Source organism: Zootoca vivipara, chromosome 5 (assembly GCF_965207765.1).
Source record: "Zootoca vivipara chromosome 5, rZooViv2.hap1.1, whole genome shotgun sequence".
Taxonomy (NCBI): domain Eukaryota; kingdom Metazoa; phylum Chordata; class Lepidosauria; order Squamata; family Lacertidae; genus Zootoca; species Zootoca vivipara.
The window spans coordinates 46,243,366-46,261,539 of record NC_142588.1 but is presented as its reverse complement, the minus strand read 5'-3'; the positions used below and the strand labels follow the sequence as shown (position 1 = coordinate 46,261,539).

Genomic DNA, 18,174 nt, shown 5'->3' with positions numbered 1-18,174 from the left:
CATCTGCTAATCAGATGATTTGGTGCACTGTGGGCAAGGAGATCCTGCTGCTTAGCTATAATTTCCCCGTGCCCATGTTGCTGCTCTGTGTGCACACAACAATTTATCAACTACTTTGAAGATACAAATCACAACTTGATTACAGTCAGGCAGCTGGTTGTCAAATATGCCTCTCCCATGCCGTAGGCAAGTACTCCCTCTGCTTTTGTGCAGTTGCCTTCTGTGCCTTGTAGTGCTGCTTCCTGAGTTACAGTGCAGTCAGGTACATGTCCACTTGGAGAAATAAGCCCCATGGAGTTCAAGGAGCTTTCTCTTACTGAGATGCTTATAGAGTTGTAATATTTGCTCTACAGTGGGGTGAGTGGTATGCAGGGTCTTGAAACCTTAATTTGTAGCCAGGGCAAATGGAAACATTACTTTTTAAGACAATTCTCCCCTTCACAAATATTTAAAGAAGGGGTGAGACAGAGGAGAGGGAGAGACATTAGGCTAAAAGTGGGAGGAGGTGGGTGGGATAGAGTTTGTCAATTACATTGAGGGGCCTCACACCCCCCCCCAACTGCTTGAAACCTAGCTTTGTGACCTCCAGCTGTTTTGGACTACAATTTCCATCAACCCCAGCTAACATGGCCACTGACTGATAAGATACAATAGGAACTGTAGCAGATTCAGAAAGGCTGGACAAAACATCTGGACAGGCGGTTGGGGGAGGCTGTTTTGGAGCAGATGTTGTTGGACTACAACTCCACTCAGCCCTAGCTAGCATGGCCAATAGTCAGGCATGATGATAGCTGGAGTCCAACAGCAGTTGTAGGGCCATAGGTTCCAAATCCCTGTTCTGCAGAGTATGTCAGCTCGTCTGAAACTAGGTCCTCATTCTGCAGGGAAATGACTGCTGGAGAAATCTATGGAAAACATTGGGCTCTGATGAACAAATTCAATTCACATTTTGAGGAGTGAGTGCATTAGAATTAATAAGGAAAACAACCTGTGCACCTGTGTGCTTTGGATGTAATAATTATGATTAACAGTGTAGTTATGTTCCTCAGTATTTATGTGGGTGGAGTCTTGTGGAAACTGGTCTGGACCTGTTGAGTGTATCCTTTTAAATATATTAATACAGATAATCGGTGAGATTTGATGGAAGTGTGGAACCTTGTGCTCACATGAGAGAGAGAGATCAGAGACAAACCTAATAACTAAAAACAAGACTAAAAATGGCGGACTGCTTGGGAATGGTGGGTACTGGCACAACCTTTGTTTCACGGGATTGCTCTCTACAGGCCTTATGCATAGATAACCATGACAGGTATATAACAGTGGGTCTGTATGTTTTTGGAGCGTTGCTCATTAGGCAGGGTACAAATGTGTTTGTAGCACTAGCCTCTGCACTTTTACTCAGAAGTAAGCCCCACTGTGCTCAGTAGGACTTATTCCTAGAGGTCTGTGTTTGGGTTGCAGCCTTAATTATTAATTAAAACAGTTGTCCATTGTTGTGGCAAGTGTAAATATAATTGTGTTCCAGAATGTTAAGTTTTCTTTGGAATTTAGGAGTACTTGAGTTTATTTGATGCTAATAGGCAAGTAGATTTCTCTTCTCACAGAGAGGAACATAGCAACAACTGTCTTATATTGAGTCGGACCATTGATCTATCTCACTCAATATTGTCTCCACTGACTGGCAGCAGCTCTGCAGGATATCAACATACATAACTCAGCAACAAACTTTTGACAAACTGCCTGCTTGGTTCCTCACACTCATCCCCAGTGCCCCCCTACACTATAAAAAAGCATTATTCAGAATAGTGGTTTGCACAACCCACTAAGGAAGACAATACAGTAAATTAAAATTCAAAACAGTGACAATTAATTGCACATTCCTTCAAAATCCTATTTAAACCATTTAGTTTAATTAACTCAACAAAACTGATGAACTTCATCCAGTGATTCCAGCTTTTCAAGTCTGATAGTCATGTAGACCTCTTGCCACCCCGTTGCCTCTTAGAGCTCACCTAGGTAATTCCTCCCAGTGAGGAAGTTATGGTTTATCTAAAATGGAAGAAGTAAAATAATGGTCTTCATGGCCTTGTTGTAGGAGGAGAGAGTAGGGTCTGTGCACTTAAGGAAGGCAAGACTCACTGTGGCTCATCTTTGTGCATTTGAATCTGACCATTGTTTTACCAGTACTATGTATAGAATAGGTCGACAACGTCTAGCCCATGGACCGGATGCAGCCCACGAAGGCTGTTTATCCAGCCCACAGACCACCCGTGAACCGAGCCGTCCGCTCAGCGAGTCCCCCGTGCGCTGCGCTAAACCGGTACAGTGCAACTCGGGGACTTGCCGAGCGGTGCCGAAAATGGCGCCTGCGCAGATGCTGGAAATCGCGTCTACGCAGCTGCGGACATGCGCAGAAGCCATTTCTGGTGCCACGCTGCCCATGTTCAGGACGCCGGAAATGGCTTCTGTGCATGTCCAGCCCACAGATGATAGTCCGTTTGAATCCTCTGGCCCAAGGCTGGAAAACGTTGCTGACGCCTGGTGTATAGACATAAAGAGGCATTATACAAGGCAGCTGCTCTATACATTTCAGTGGATAGGGCAGCTCTGTGCATATAAAGCTCTTCAAATGAATGCAGTTTGCTGGGGACTCTGTGTACATTTTGGAATACCTGTGGGGCACCAGATTTGTGATACTGTATTAAGGCATTAATTGCATTATTTAGGATTATCTTAATGCACCTCAGCAAATCTTGACTCTAACTTCTGATGTGGGCAAGTTTTTTTGTACTGCACAGGAATCACAATGGATGAAATGTCTTTGCATAAATGCATAGAGTCTTTAAAAAGAATGTGCCCTGCTTATGAGATTAACATCATCTGCCTAAAGGCAATTATATTTAAATACATGAAGCTAACTCCATATGGTGTAGCTTCTTTATGTTTAATAGAACATTAAGCCACTAATCTGGGTGAAGATTGAAGTTGAATTGCCTTTTGTGATTGTAGCCCAAGGACTAAAAGCATGATTTTGCATTTTGGGTACAGTGTTTATTATTCTCTCTAATAGCACTACCAGTGCAACCTGAAGGTCTAAGACGAGTTGATGAAAAGGAGAAGACAAAATTTTTCCATTTTATTGAAGTATACTTTTGATTATTATTATTTTTTGAGGGGGGCATTTATTTATCCTGAAAAATATTAAATATTAAATATTAGTTGTTTTTATTTTCTAGATCTTGTATTTTGTATTTTGATCAGGCTGAAATTTTGTATTTTGACTATGCGGAAATTTTGCAAAAACTTGCACTTTGCTGAAACACACATGGGCTTTTTTTTGCCAGCTGTAACTGAGAATGCAGAATAAACTATTTCTCCTTTATAGGTGTCATTAGTCAGTTCTTCTAAAAATGGGTTCCTTTAAATGTTTTGTTATCATCATCACTAGAGTTATAACTTTCAGAACAAGAGAGCCTTAGATGGCCCATTGCTCGAGAAAGGTCCAGCCTTAACAACCGTAAAACCTTATGCCACCATAATATTCTTACTAATCATGCAGTGTTTTAAAAGGGTTTATGGTTTAGGTTTTTGTGTGTCGAGGCTTCCCAGAAAATTACCTTAAATAACTCACAACTGACAACAGAATTATGGTTTGGTTTTTGGCAAATAATTTAGGGCCACAACTTTATTAAATACACAATTTAATCCGAGTGTTGGCTTAGGCTTTTGGTTATTCACTCGTCCTTCCTAAAGAAGGACTATCCCCATCTGTCCATCCAGGACAGGACTCAATCAGCTGTCCCCTTAGGACAGGACTCACCTCATCTGCCCCACGTGGCAGGACTCACATCAGCTGTCACCATTGGACAGGACTCACCTCATCTGCCCACGTGGCAGGACTCACATCAGCTGTCACCATTGGACAGGACTCACCTCATCTGCCCACGTGGCAGGACTCACGTCAGCTGTCACCATAGGACAGGACTCACCACTGTCCGCTTGGACAGTTCCTGCTCCGACTTCCGCATGGAAGTCAAGTAAACATACCTGGGAGTGAGGAGGTGGCTGCGCCCAGTCATTCCCTCCTCACCTTCACCAAGAATGTTCCTCAAGGCTCTTGCTCTTAAAATTGGGCCCACCATTCCCGCCAATGGCGGGATGGTAAGGACAAGAGTGTAAGCCCCGAGATTCCTTTAACGGAATACTTCTATATGGAGCAAACGGAGGTGAGGGTAGGCATCCGTGTGCCACCCCCTCTACCAACCGATTAACCAACCAAAAGCCTAACCGCCAACCTAACAAGTTGTGACAATTTGCTAGCGCAGTAGGCGAAAACCAAGAGGCACAGCCAATCAGCCAATTGGAAAAATTCCTACTGACCCCTGAATACAGGCGGCCCCGAAGGCAATAGCAATGTCGTGCTAACCTGCAAGAAAGAAAGGGCGGGTGGGAGGGGTTCAAACGCCAGGCAAAAATGTGACCAGAAAATGGTGGACGCAGCTTTAAGAGGGGCCCCACCAACCAATCAGATCCAAGGAATTTGCATACACACGCCCCCCATTACTCAGCATGAGCTGTGGCCTTACACAAACCAAACCCTAAGCTAAATTTCTTAACAGCCCTACCACAATCCGCTTTATATTATATGATATAAAGCGCTTTGTGTGTCGAGGCTTCCCAGAAAATTACCTTAAATAACTCACAACTGACAACAGAATTATGGTTTGGTTTTTGGCAAATAATTTAGGGCCACAACTTTATTAAATACACAATTTAATCCGAGTGTTGGCTTAGGCTTTTGGTTATTCACTCGTCCTTCCTAAAGAAGGACTATCCCCATCTGTCCATCCAGGACAGGACTCAATCAGCTGTCCCCTTAGGACAGGACTCACCTCATCTGCCCCACGTGGCAGGACTCACATCAGCTGTCACCATTGGACAGGACTCACCTCATCTGCCCACGTGGCAGGACTCACATCAGCTGTCACCATTGGACAGGACTCACCTCATCTGCCCACGTGGCAGGACTCACGTCAGCTGTCACCATAGGACAGGACTCACCACTGTCCGCTTGGACAGTTCCTGCTCCGACTTCCGCATGGAAGTCAAGTAAACATACCTGGGAGTGAGGAGGTGGCTGCGCCCAGTCATTCCCTCCTCACCTTCACCAAGAATGTTCCTCAAGGCTCTTGCTCTTAAAATTGGGCCCACCATTCCCGCCAATGGCGGGATGGTAAGGACAAGAGTGTAAGCCCCGAGATTCCTTTAACGGAATACTTCTATATGGAGCAAACGGAGGTGAGGGTAGGCATCCGTGTGCCACCCCCTCTACCAACCGATTAACCAACCAAAAGCCTAACCGCCAATCAAGCCAGCCCTGGCTTGCCGCCAACACTCAGAGACCTAACCAACTTTTTAAACCCTCAGACACATCACGCAGCCAAATGTCATACCCATCAGGGGATAAGTGAACCCCATCATCCCGATATAAAAGCGGGGCTCTAACATTAATTGCGGGATGACGAATCAAACTCCCCCCGATTTCGTACACCCGTTTGGATGCTGCGCTGTTAACCCTCTTCCTAGCTCTTTCCCCAGCCAGAGGAGGAATATCACCCCGCCATTGCATCCTCTGCAACATTTGGGACCAAAAAACGACGGTATCAGGGAACCAAGTCCTTATCTCCAACAAATCTCGTAGGATAGCCAGGCGAAGAGATAACGGGTCCACAGCGGGGATGTCATTTTCTCCCAGCTGGATCACCAGGGCGGACGGGCACCCGAGCAAGAGGGCTTTGCGCCGCAGCAAAGGGAGAAGCTCCCCCCAGCGCATGCCCCTCTTGCCCATCCAGGTCACTTGGATGTTGGATGGAAGGCCAAGTCGAGGACCCAATGGCGTTTGGCCAGCGCGAAGGCCTGCCCAATAGACTATGGAATGTCCCACCATCCATATGTGCACGTCCGCGAGCCCTGGGAAAACATTGGAAAACAAACGACAAAGTTAGGAGCGCTTCCGAACATAAGATCTATACGCTGCAGATTTCCACCTGCCCAAATCCTTAATAGCATCAACCGAAATACCCCAGTGGGCCGCCGTAGTGGCGGCCCCAATGCGAAAGGAATGAGGAGCGTAATTAGCGGCCACGCAACCGCATGCCGCTATCACCTTCCTCATAACTCTAGTAAATTGCAGCCTAGTCATCGGGTTACCATCCTGATGCACAAACAAGGGGCCCTCCCCAGCTGGCCTTTCCGCCAAGAATTTGGCTACGTCCTTAACCGGGCAGGGGCCCGTCTGCCCCGTAGCAGGCAGTCGCATTACTGCTCCTTTACCAGCCTGGTCGGTCTTGGAACTCCGAATCGTGATTAACAATTCCGTTGGTGACAGACGTATGTCCTGGAGTAGCAAACCCCCTGGCACCCCCTGACGCATCTGACCCCCTACAATTTCACCAATTCTCAAAGCGCCAAAAAAGGCCACTGAGAAGGCGGCCGAAAACAAACGGGCCTCATATTTAGACCAACACACCACCCTAAGCTTCAATCTCATTTTAGTGAGAAGATCAAAAGAAATCGGGTTCCTGGTAGGGGAACGGGGAGGACAAAGCCTACCCCATCCCTCCATGGCCTTACGCACCACAAATTTGGCGCAAGGGTCCCTATTAAAAAAAACAATTTCGAGAAAAATGAAATGGCCGCAGACTGGAGCTTTATGGTCCTGGCAGCCCTTCCCAGGTGAAACAGGTGTGCCAAATATTGAAGCACCTGGGAAGAAGAGGGGCGGGCCGCTCCCTCCACCGCGAGCGACTGACTGCGAAAAGTTAAAAAGTCAGTCCAAGCTTTTTGATAAGCCCGCAGGGTAGAGGGGGAAACAGAAGCAGCTACTCCCTGCAAGACTAGCAGCTGCCAAGGTTCCAAAGACGATCCGGGAAAATCTCCGGCTGATGTTGTGCGTCTGGAACCAGGGACCTGAAGCGCTCCATCTGAAATCGTGACAAAGCGTCAGCTATATCGTTGGCCACGCCCGGGACAAAACGCGCAGAGAAAATAATGTTAAAACGCAGGCACTGCAGCACGAATGCCCGCAGCAGAGCCGATACCCGAGTTGACTTAGAAGATTGTTTCGCAAGGACAGTCACCACAGCCTGGTTATCTGACCAAAAGCATACGCGGCGGTCCTTGAAGTCGTCAACCCAAATATGGACTGCAACTGCTATAGGAAAGAACTCAAGAAAAGTTAAATCCCGCGTGATTTCAGTGTCCCGCCAAGCAGGGGGCCATCTTTGTGCGCACCACCTGCCATTCCAAAACAAACCAAATCCCAGGGAACCCGCCGCATCGGAGTGCACTTGGAAATCGTTGTGCAGGTTTAAAACATCCTGCCACAAGGATACCCCATTGTATTCCTCCAGGAATACCAGCCACATCCTCATGTCAGCCTTCTCACCCTGCGATAAGCGCTCGAAGGCCGCACAGGCTACGGAGCAGCCCATTGGCATGGCCTTATCAAAATAATAGGCGCCTTCCAACTGAAAGCCCAGCAACCAAAAATCATGCGGATGAATTGGTAATAATCGGAAAGCCGATTCGATATCACATTTTGCCAACAAGGCCCCCGGCCCAAACTTTCTGATCATTTTAATTGCCTGGTCGAGAGAAGCGTATTTGACCGTACAAAGCTCCGGAGGGATCACGTCGTTCACGGACGTGTCCCTAGGGTGAGACAAATTATGAATGAGCCGAAACTCACCCGGAGCCTTCTTGGGGACGATTCCCAAGGGAGAGAGGTGCAGATTGGGAAAAGGCGGAGACGCAAAAGGACCAGCCATGCGCTGGAGGGCTATTTCTTTATTAACCTTCCGCCTTGCGACCTCGTGCATCTCTCTCACCGACTTCTGGTTCCTAGGATTCCTAGCCAGGGGAACCGAAGCTATCGGAATCCGGAACCCGAAGGAGAAACCATCCCGAAGATATGCAGCCGCCTCAATATTGGGATAGGAGGCTAACCAATGTTTAAGGGCCGGTAACTTAATGGGAGAAAAAGCTAACTGAAGCAATTCACTTTGATGTGGAAGCTGCGGGGGGAGCGGGGAGGGCAGGGGCGGAACCCCTTGGCGCCTGCCTGAATCCTCCCCGACCCCCACGAAAGGGCCGCCGGCCCGCATAGCAGTTAACAGCCGGGTGGCTACCGCCACACCGGTCACAAGTGTGCGCATAAATACACCGCGGGCGCTGACACATTCCTTTATTGAAATCCCAGCAGCGCAATTTAGGTGCCGCCTTAAAAGGCTGGGTCTTAGCCCTTTGCTGCTCGGCGGGTTTCCGTGAAACCGACGGAGCCACATACGTGGTCCAAAGGTCCAAGTCTTTCCTGTCAAAGCGGGCGGTGTCAATTTTTGACGCCCGCCTGCGAAATCTTTCATCATAAGCAATTGCGGCCGCTTCCCCTGCCATGTTATATGCTGACCTTACGATGGACTGGTACACGATAAGGTGTAGAGCCCTGCGGGGATATGCCGCTACTACTACCCCGGAAAAAACTTGATAACAATCGAGCCAACGCTCGAAAGTCCGCTCCACCTTTCTCCCCCTGCCTTTCTTCTTAGTACCAACGAGGGCGTTTTCTTGCTCAGGGACCACCTCCTCTGGTGGAGCTAAATCAAAAATGTCTACATATTTACCATCCAATATCCTAGACCTCAATTTAGAGGACAAGTGACTGCCCGGAATAATATCCCTAGTACTGTTGGTGGAAACCGTGGTTTCCGGGACCAACTCTCCGTCGAGACATTCTTGAACAGCTCCATAACGAGCACGATGCGAATTCGCTCGACGAGCCCAGGCCCAACGAGGAAGGCCAGAATCCACTTCCCCGTAAGCCCAGTACAACCCCATAGAGTGATCAGAACCCTCGGAGCTAGAGGACGAACCTGAGGTGGTCGAAGCCGAGGTATCGTCCTTGCGCCTCTTTGCCCGCCTCCTGGAACGACTTTTGTGACGACGTTTTCCGCCACTCGACGCTCTAGCCGGCACTGGGAGGGCTTCCTCGCCGGATGCCGACGAAAGCCCCTCGCGCCGCGAGGCGACGGCAAGAGTCTGGGATGGAGCAACGGGCGAAACAACAACATTAGAGGAGGCCCCCGTCCGCCCCCCCTGCCCTTGCCCACTTACTCTGCCCTTAGCCTGCCTCGCCCTCCTGGTGCGCCGAGGCTGCTTCCCCTCACTTCGTCGTTTGACGGGAGGGGGCGCCGGCACCACCATAGGAGTGGAAGAGGCATTCGGCATCAGAACACCAGAAGGCCCCACGAAGTCGTCATCCGACGAGTCAACTGGCCCAGACGTGGTGGTCTCAGGCAGTCCCAGAATGGTCGCCATGGGGGACAGAGGCTGCGACGCCGCCACCGTAGCTTGCCCGGGGTCCAGGGATACACCTGCAGAGGTAGAGGGGGCAGAAAGAGGGTCTGGGCCTTGCCGGTCTGGAGGCATGGCCGTAGTCGCCGCCTCCCGCCCTGCTTCCAGAGGTAAACCAGCAGAGGTCGAGGCGGCAGGATGAGAGGCCGGGTTCTGTAATAAGGCATCAAGCCCAGATCCAAGCTGGGCCAGGGCCTGTGGGTCACCAGCAATGCTAGCGATGAATGCTTCCACGCGACCCGCTGCCTGCGAGGCTGGCGAACGCAGCTTCTGCGAAGCGCCCTTAATGACCCTCTTAGATTTCCCTGAAGTGGATGGGTGGGCCGCCATCCTGAACTATTAACTACTTGGAATAACAAGCAAACACACGTGGAATCACACAGGGGTGCGTATTACCACTTTAACCACTAGGCGGCGTCACCCCACCCCTCAAATATTGGAGCCTTCCCAACCAATCTGCAAAACTAACTGCAAAATATTTGGGGACACCCAGGCCTCTGAAAGGCCCCAGGGAAATCAGTTAGACTTGTATTGCAGGCTGGTGTAGGCCGGACCCCGGCACACGCCCCGGCCCCCCCCCCTAAAAGGGGGGAGAGGGAAAATGCGCAGGCCAAAGCCAAACTCCCACCCACGCAACCAAATAGAATCCTTACCCAGAATACGTGAAAACTAAATTAACGTGAATTAAAATTAAATTGAATTAAACAATGGACATCAATTAAGCCAATTAAACAATGCAAGAAACCCAAAACGCAGGCCAAGCAATGTATTCCCTATCTATTGGGAAGGAACAGTATCAAAACTAACAAGGTGCGATAACCCCCTTGAGGCCAGCCGATGGCATAGAGAACCTAAAGTAGGCTGCAGTACTCAGGCCTCCAATTAAAGGCAAGGAGTAAAAGTTTTTTCCTTTCACTTAACCAAAGCAAGCCCACGCAGGTCAAAGCCAATTATAATCCAATTGAATCAATTAAGATTCCTAAATAAAAGGATATAAATTAAATCAAGTAATTAAAGGAAACCAATAAGTTAAAATGACCCAATAAGCTAGTCAGGCAACACAATAAAGTCAAAGCCTGTTCAAGGGACTTCAATATAGGCTGAGGGAAAAGGCAATTAAATTTGTAGGTGTAGTAACAACTCGTGGCCAGTAGATGGCGCCAAACGCCCAGAAACTGGCTGCAAGCACTCAAGCCTCGAAATAAACTGCAGCCAGGAAAAAATTTTTCCTCAGCTAAAACAGATGCAAACAGAAAACAAACGCTATACAGGACACAAAAACTAGAGGCCCCCCAGGTGAATCAAGTGAGGGGACCCCCTCCCAAGGTCCTAAAGACCCAGCAACCCCCCTCAAACCGCTCCCCCCAATGCACAAGCAGCAGCTCTCTGCTTAATAGCAAAGGGGGTTGCAAGCATTAAAATGGCGGACGCAACGTGCAAACCAGGCACAATAACGGCCTGGCGCCCTCCCAATGATGCACCCCCACCCCGCAGGCACCCCAGGGGGGGCGGCAAACGCCACAGCCCCCAATAAGCCAAATTAGAGGCCCCCAGCAGAGCGCAAGCAGCCTCAATGCTCCTCAGCCGGCAACAGCCCTATTAACCACCCACGTGGCTCCAGCCCAGCCCAGCCCAGCCCCAGCAGGAAAACGGCCAGGCAAGGAGCCAGGAGCCAAGGCTCCCTCAGGGTACCAAGGCCCCCTTGCCCACCAAGAGCCACAGCAGGCTAGCCAAGGCAAGCGGGGGGGGGGGAATTTAAAGAATTTAAAGGAATCTAAAGGGGGGTGCACCCTTTAAATAAAGTGGGATGCCTGTGCGGGGGGGGGGGACTCCCAACGCCCCCAGCCGAGGCCGAGCCGTAGGGGAAGGGAGTGGGGAGGGAGGGGAGGGGGAGAATCAAAACGGAGCTAAATAAGGCAGTAAATGAAAGCTAAAAATCAAAAGCAAGCAATAAGCTGAATAAATCAGCAAATTAAATAAGCCAGATACAACCAGACTCCAGGAATCCAGGAACGCTCTCTTGCCAGACAGGAACCGATAGAAACACACAGTTCAAACGCCAGGCAAAAATGTGACCAGAAAATGGTGGACGCAGCTTTAAGAGGGGCCCCACCAACCAATCAGATCCAAGGAATTTGCATACACACGCCCCCCATTACTCAGCATGAGCTGTGGCCTTACACAAACCAAACCCTAAGCTAAATTTCTTAACAGCCCTACCACAATCCGCTTTATATTATATGATATAAAGCGCTTTTTCAGAAGCGTAGCCAGTGCTTTTTTTCTAAAAAATAAATAAATGTTTAAGGGTACTTTTATTTTCCTACCGTACTCATATTCAAATACTGCCCCACAATGAGGCCAAACTTAGATTCACAAAATGTAATGGGGTATGTGTGTCCCCCCAGAAAAAAGCATTGGGCGTAGCTGGGGGGGAGGCGGGGAGTGGGGTGCACTGCTTTTTCGAGCAGTGTGGGCGTTGTGTCTGCCTGCTGCCTCCCCCTCAGCCACTCTACAGCTGAGAGGGGGCGGGCGGATAGACTCCCTGCAGACTCTGTGCTACTCGAAAAAGCAACATGGGCCTACAGGGCACCAGAGCAGAATGCAGCCTTGCCCCGCACTGCAGGCGTCTCACCCCACCCCACCCCCACCCTTGTGCGCAGCACATGCACCACACTGGACACCCAAGCGAATAGCTACGCTGCTGTTTTGTTTTGTTATTTTAGGTTTTTACAAAAATATTCTTCCTTGTCAGTTAAATGCATCACTTTCACCACTAGAGGGGTCCTTCTCCAAGTATTTCATTTATAAACTGTAGTAAAATGCAAGTTTTTCATTTAAACAAGCAATCATTTCAGGCTGTCTCCTCATACGGATTGCATGCGCATTTCTCGGACGATGGATGATCCACTAAACACCATTAATATTAGAAAAGCTCCAAAAACCCCACATTCTTAGCTAATGCATTTGTGGTATCTGAGGCTTGGTTTAGACTGTATGTATGCAATAGACACCTGTTTTTCTGCTTCTCCATTCTGTATCTCTGTATACTAGATGAAGGAATGCTTCATAATGTTTTACAGGGAAAGGCATAACTATAAATACTAGAAAGGATATCATGGAGCTGTAGTGGGTCATGTCCCCCCCCTCCCCAGTGCATTTTTTTTTAGAAAAAGAGGTGCCAGAACTCACCATGAACCCCTCCCTTGTTCTCTTATAATGGGAATGTTGCCCAACTGAGTTCCCAGAACTGTCTGGCAAGTTCCGGCTGAAAAAAAATCCCTGGTTCCCCCACCATGCATCCACCAGGAGTTGACAGATATGTGTACTGTTTGAAATTGTACAGCTGCATAAAGTCTCCATTGCCCTAAGTACCTTAAAGATAATCCTGGGAAATGACAGCTCTTCAGAGCAGACATAAGGGGAAAGTCAGTACTTGCTTACAGACTGAAACAGCTCCTTGCCATCAGAAGTGGTTCATTCAGTCAGAGAGACTAGGTAACCAAAGCAGGGTCTGCAACATGCCCCTGTTTCAATTCTGGGCCCTATTCTTACTTTAGCAACACTTTTGTTAAACTTTAAATACAGTATACGCCAAATCACAGGGAGTTAATTCAACTGCCTGTCCCTCAGTGTGGCACATGTTTTATTGCAATGAATGCCACAGAAGAATAAAGCCACAGTGTTTGTTTAGTCAGTAAGCATTCTACATGTTTTGAACTCAGCTCTTTAGCAGGGCAAAATCTATAATACACTGAGGAAGAGAGTACTGCCTGAAAGATAATTGTGGGGCTAATGAACCCTAAGGCGGTAACTCACCCCTTTATGAAAGAGCTGCCACACTCAAAATGCAAATAAAGTTTTGTAAGCACTGACTGACTTATTTTGTGTCTGAGCTCATTGTACACGCCTGGCTACCTGAACTCTGTCAAGTTAAGTGGTCGGGTTAGGTGTTGAAATGGCATTCATATACACTATGAAATGGTCATTTGAGCATTCTACCAAAGGCACAATGGCTGGACAAGAATTAAAACAACAGCCACACACCTGAGAGAAATATGCATTTGTCTTGAGTTGGTTGCCATTTTAAAAATGGTAGGGGGATGGAGCCTTACCTTTTGGGGGCAGATGAGTTGTGCTTGTTTGTATTTATGTTGTGCATCGTACCTATTTCTCAGCCCCCAGGTGCATTTCTCCCTTGATGAAAATGATAAGACTTAATTATCTGTTGGTCGAAACAGGTATCCCTAGCAAGGCAGATGATGTGTTTAACAAGGAGCCCCATACCATGACTGTTGTCATCAGGGCCGTCCTTTCCATTTGGCTTAGTGCCGCGGTGCGGCACGGCTCCTCCCCATCAGGGGCGCTGGGGCTCCTTTTGGTGCGCTGTTCCCACCATGTCCCCTCGCAACAGCAGGGTTGCTAGCTGCCATTCCAATGGTGCCTAGCAAGCCCGGCCAGGCGAGGGGGCGGCGGGAGCAGCGCCCGAAAGGGCTCCTTTCGGTGTGCTGTTCCCGCCACGCCCCCTCACAACAGCAGGCTTGCTGGCCGCTGTTCCAATGGTGCCTAGCAAAGCCCACCCAGGCGAGGGGAGGGAGCAGTGCCCGAAAGGGTTCCTTTCGGTGTGCTGTTCTCGCCCCGCCTCACAACAGCAGGCTTGCTAGCAGCCGTTCCAACAGCGCCTAGCAAGGCGGGGGTGTGTGTGCCACCGGAGGGATTTTGCACCACGGTGCTGGATACCCTTAAGACTGCCCTGGTTGTCATATCAGTGTTGCATGGGTGAGGTTATTGTGTTTGTATCAGCATGACTATCAGAAGGGCGTGAATGACATCCTGAGGCTTACAAAGTATTGCAAAGAAGCAAAGGCCTCATTAACCATGGGAACAGTTGCAAAACCTTAGGAGAGCATATGCATCAGATGTTTGTAAGTTTTAGGGCTGACCCAAGGCATCCCCTCCCAATTCCTCATACAAAAGCCAGTCAGACTGGCAGCTGAATCTTCCTTCAAGGCTGACGAAAGCATTCTCCACCATATCTGTGGGCAGTGTGTGGTAAGCTTAGGACAGCCCACATGTAGTACACATAGCCCTGTACTACAACATCTCAGTATCACTCACTGCTCCCCAGTCTCTGCTGCCTGAGGAAGACATTCCACTTTGTCTAATGGTGTGGCCAGCCCTGGGTATTTTAAATGGCACTTAGGACATTCATACAGTTGTTTACTATCTATCAGCTGTGAGACAGGAGATGTAACCACCACCCACACTCTCCTAGACTGGATGGATGTCATATAATGCCCAAAGCAAACCAGTCATATAATGCCCAAAGCAAACCAAATTGCAATAACTACACATAAATGAAACACAATAACCCCCATACAAAGAAAAATATGAACATCAGCTTCCCCTTCCACTTGCCAGATGTCAAGTCAGTATTCTTATTCATATTATATTGTATGATCCTCACTCAACTTTGTTCACTATTATCCACTCACTGGGGATTCCAGCGTGGATGGCTGTTGCCGCATGGTGGGTCTGGGGAGGCTGCCATCTTCTGGCATGGCCAGGGAAGGAGATAGTGGACACTGCCAACTTCCAGCTGTGTTGGGCCCACTAGTAAGGGTGGGCAGTGACCACTTAGCCAATTTCTCATTCCTTCACCAGGGATCTTCTATATCATATTGTCACACATCACCTCGATCTCCACTGAGTGACTATGAGATTCCAGGAGTTCCAGATGCTCACCAAGGGCTGTGTTTCCATTGGGAATTCAAGGCACAGCAGAGGCTAATGTCTTTGAGAAATACAATTTATTTACACATTTTTACATCAAACGTCTTCAACAGAGGGAGTGCAGAGCATTATACCCCAAGAGTGTCTCTCATTGCTCCTGTCATAGCTTCAGCAAATTTAAGTGCAAAGTAGTCATGGCTCCATTCTCCCAATGCAGCCATCTCCAGTCAGCGCTGTCTACTTCCTCCTACTTATTCCCAGAAGTCTTTGCAGAAAACAATTCAACCTGTTCTGCTTCCAGCATCCCACCATCTCTCTGTGACCTCCATTTCAAAAGACTCCTACAAAAGGCACTTTTTCCTGTGGAGACATCATGCCCCCGATAATCCTGGCAGCCTCCCCTTTATTGTCTCACCTTTTGTCAATGTAATGCCTCTGCTATCACTTGCCTTTGTTCTTAGATGGCACCTCTCTAAACCCAGCTCCCGAGGAAGCTGCCTTGAATTCAAGCTCCACATTTACCAATTTTAGAAATTAAGGGGAGAACCTTGAACCCAGGATTTTTAGGGGTGATCCTTGCCCCCTGCAAACCCATAACAATATCATAGTAGTCTTCATAACCCAAAGGAGATCAGGCACAAACAAACAAACAAACATAATTTTAGAAAGGGAAAGCAATCAGGAAGTCCAGAGCTGTACTGATGCAGCAGGCATAATGTTCTCCATTGTCATACAGCAGGGGTCCCCAGACTACGGTCCACAGGCTGGATACAGCCCAAAGGCCTCTTTTATCTGGCCCGCGGACGCCCGCTGTCACCGCCCGCTCTTAGCAGCCCTGGGTCCTAACTGGATAACTCTTTACTCATACATAGATGAAGAAGCATTAGGTAACTCCACATTTCTCGTCCTCAGAGTCTCTTTCATCAATTTAAATACACTTGCTTTGCTTCTTTTGCATAGCTTGTGACTTCAGCAAGTAACATTCAAAATATTAGCTCCTCCTATGTCTGTTGTTGAAGTAAATGGTGAAACTTCAGAGGGAGTCGGTCCACAAACAATGAGTCAAAGATGACAGAGGCAGGAGGATGAAGCAAGAAGGAAGGAATAGCAGAAGCCCAAATATTACAAGCTGCCTGGCTGTTTCATGCATATAAAGCTGCCTGATTAGCATCCATAGAGGGAAAATACACTCCCACCAACTTGGATCTTCTCCAGACATATCATTTCCGGAAGAATATTCTTTGATATTTCTCTCTCTCTGTGATTCTTATGTGCACAGGAGAGAGAGGGTGGAATAGCACAGCAGCAGGAGAGAACCACCTGAAAGGGGATTTCACAGCATTTATGAACTTCAGGCTTTAGAATGGTAAGTGACTGGTCATACATACTGATGTTCAGGGTACTGTAACTTATTTGATGTAGAAAATACTATTTTCTGTAAAGAGAATGGAAATGCCACTGGGAAACTAGGTTTTATTATCCAGTCTTAATAGGGAAAGACAACCAATAATACTTTAATGAATACTACTGTAAATTGATCCAAAAGGAAATGTCAGACACGATGAATTCCTAGTGTTTGAAGGTTATGTGGGAGACTATGTGGAAGACTAAGGCTATGTTGTGGTGAACTAATGACATCTCCACATTCATGTGCCTTCTGATCCATATCAAATATTTTGCAGTATAATTCTCACACCCACCCCATACCATGCTTCTTAATTGCTATCTTGGTTCAATTCCAAGAAGCACTGCCATAGTGTAGGAGGCCAGGAATGAGGCTTAGGTATTTCATGTACTGTATTTGATACTACTGCCTGCCTTGGTTTACAAGTAATTGGTCTTTAACTTGGTTAACAAGTAGTTGGTCTTTAAGGTGCTACTGAAGGAATTTTTTTATTTTGTTTCGACTCAGACCAACACGGCTACCTACCTGTAACTTGGTTTACAAGTGCTTTGCTGGGTTTTGCAAGCCCAAAGACTTTTGCAACACAAGAGGAGGGTTCCTTTCCATCAAACAATACAATAAAAAACAAATTAAATATAAAAAAGTAAAGAGCAAAGAAAATAAAAAGTCCTCCCTTCTCAAGGGTAAATCTTTTTTAAAAAAATTTTTTTATAATATTTACATATATTTAAAATCCCAAAAAATTGATATGCAATAAAGATAGAAAAAGGAAAAGAAAAAAGGAAAAAAAGGAAAAAGTAGAAAATTAGAAAAGAAAGAAGAAAAAGAAAAGAAAAGAAAAATTGGAAAGGAAAAGAAAAACTGGATCAACAGTCATCTCTTATCTACATTTGTTACATCTTATAGTACTTCCACCGCACTGAACACAGAAATAAACCTTTCAATACTTTTATACAATTGTCTTCTAAATAGCAATCACAATTACGTATACTAAGAGAAGAAGCACTTTAAACTTCTTTTTATACATTTACCCTGCATAGTTATTCTAAACACAACCATGTTTCCTTCCCCACTCCTAATTTCCTTAAGTATTTGTTTAGACATTCCCACTGGATCTTGGTTCAATTTCTAGGTTTGTTACGTATCAAGTCTGTTAATTTAGCTAGCTCCAGATATTCACAGAGCTTATCAATCCAGTCCCCTTCTCAAGGGTAAATCTTAACTCTTATCCCAGTCAGAACTCCCCCAGCTCTCACCTGGGAGCTTCCCTTTCTTCTTCCAGCTTCCCACTCTGAGATATCTTCCCTTCCCTGCCTCTCACACAGGGTCCTTCACCTTCATGTGTGTATGATCCCCTTAGTGACCCAGAGCAGAGGACACCAAAACAAGAAAAAAGAAGAAAAAGAAGCAGGAAGATAAAAATAATAAAAAATTAAAGAAGAAAAAGGGAGAGAGAGAAATAAAAAGGGCTTCTAATTCTCTGTCTGTCAGTTATATACATATAAAGGTTATTCAAAGTATTCATTCCAGAATGAAATGCAGCTGTTCCTCCTTCTGCTAGGTGATATTTTCCCAGTCTCCAGATCCAGACATCTCAAGTTTGTTCATTTCCCCTTCCAAACAAA

At 47.2% G+C, this 18,174-nt stretch overlaps 2 protein-coding genes across 2 annotated transcripts in view; one reads left to right on the top strand and one right to left on the bottom strand.

Annotated features, from left to right (window-relative positions):
- The first annotated feature begins 269 nt into the window (after positions 1-269).
- Positions 270-18,174, top strand: part of LOC118096576 (pancreatic lipase-related protein 2) — a 36,828-nt gene continuing 18,923 nt past the window's right edge. Inside the window, exons 1-2 of the mRNA XM_035138534.3 lie at positions 270-357; positions 16,424-16,510. Coding sequence (XP_034994425.1) covers positions 16,508-16,510 — 3 coding nt within the window. The 5' untranslated portion in view covers positions 270-357; positions 16,424-16,507. The remainder of the gene's footprint in view (positions 358-16,423; positions 16,511-18,174) is intronic.
- LOC132592799 (uncharacterized) lies at positions 3,646-10,141 on the bottom strand. The gene is made up of 2 exons (XM_088670532.1): positions 8,931-10,141; positions 3,646-5,970 (listed from the first exon to the last, which is right to left on the bottom strand). Exons 1-2 carry the CDS (start codon positions 9,739-9,741, stop codon positions 5,396-5,398), a joined length of 1,386 nt encoding a protein of 461 aa, XP_088526658.1. The 5' UTR covers positions 9,742-10,141; the 3' UTR covers positions 3,646-5,395.

What these genes read in the sequence shown, in the direction of transcription:
- LOC132592799 (XM_088670532.1), bottom strand. Translation starts at nt 9,741, where the DNA reads ATGGCGGCCCACCCATCCACTTCAGGGAAATCTAAGAGGGTCATTAAG. An exon ending in CTCGGCTTCGACCACCTCAG is followed by an intron (nt 5,971 to 8,930) that starts GTTCGTCCTCTA and finishes ATGTTTTCCCAG; the next exon opens with GGCTCGCGGACGTGCACATA.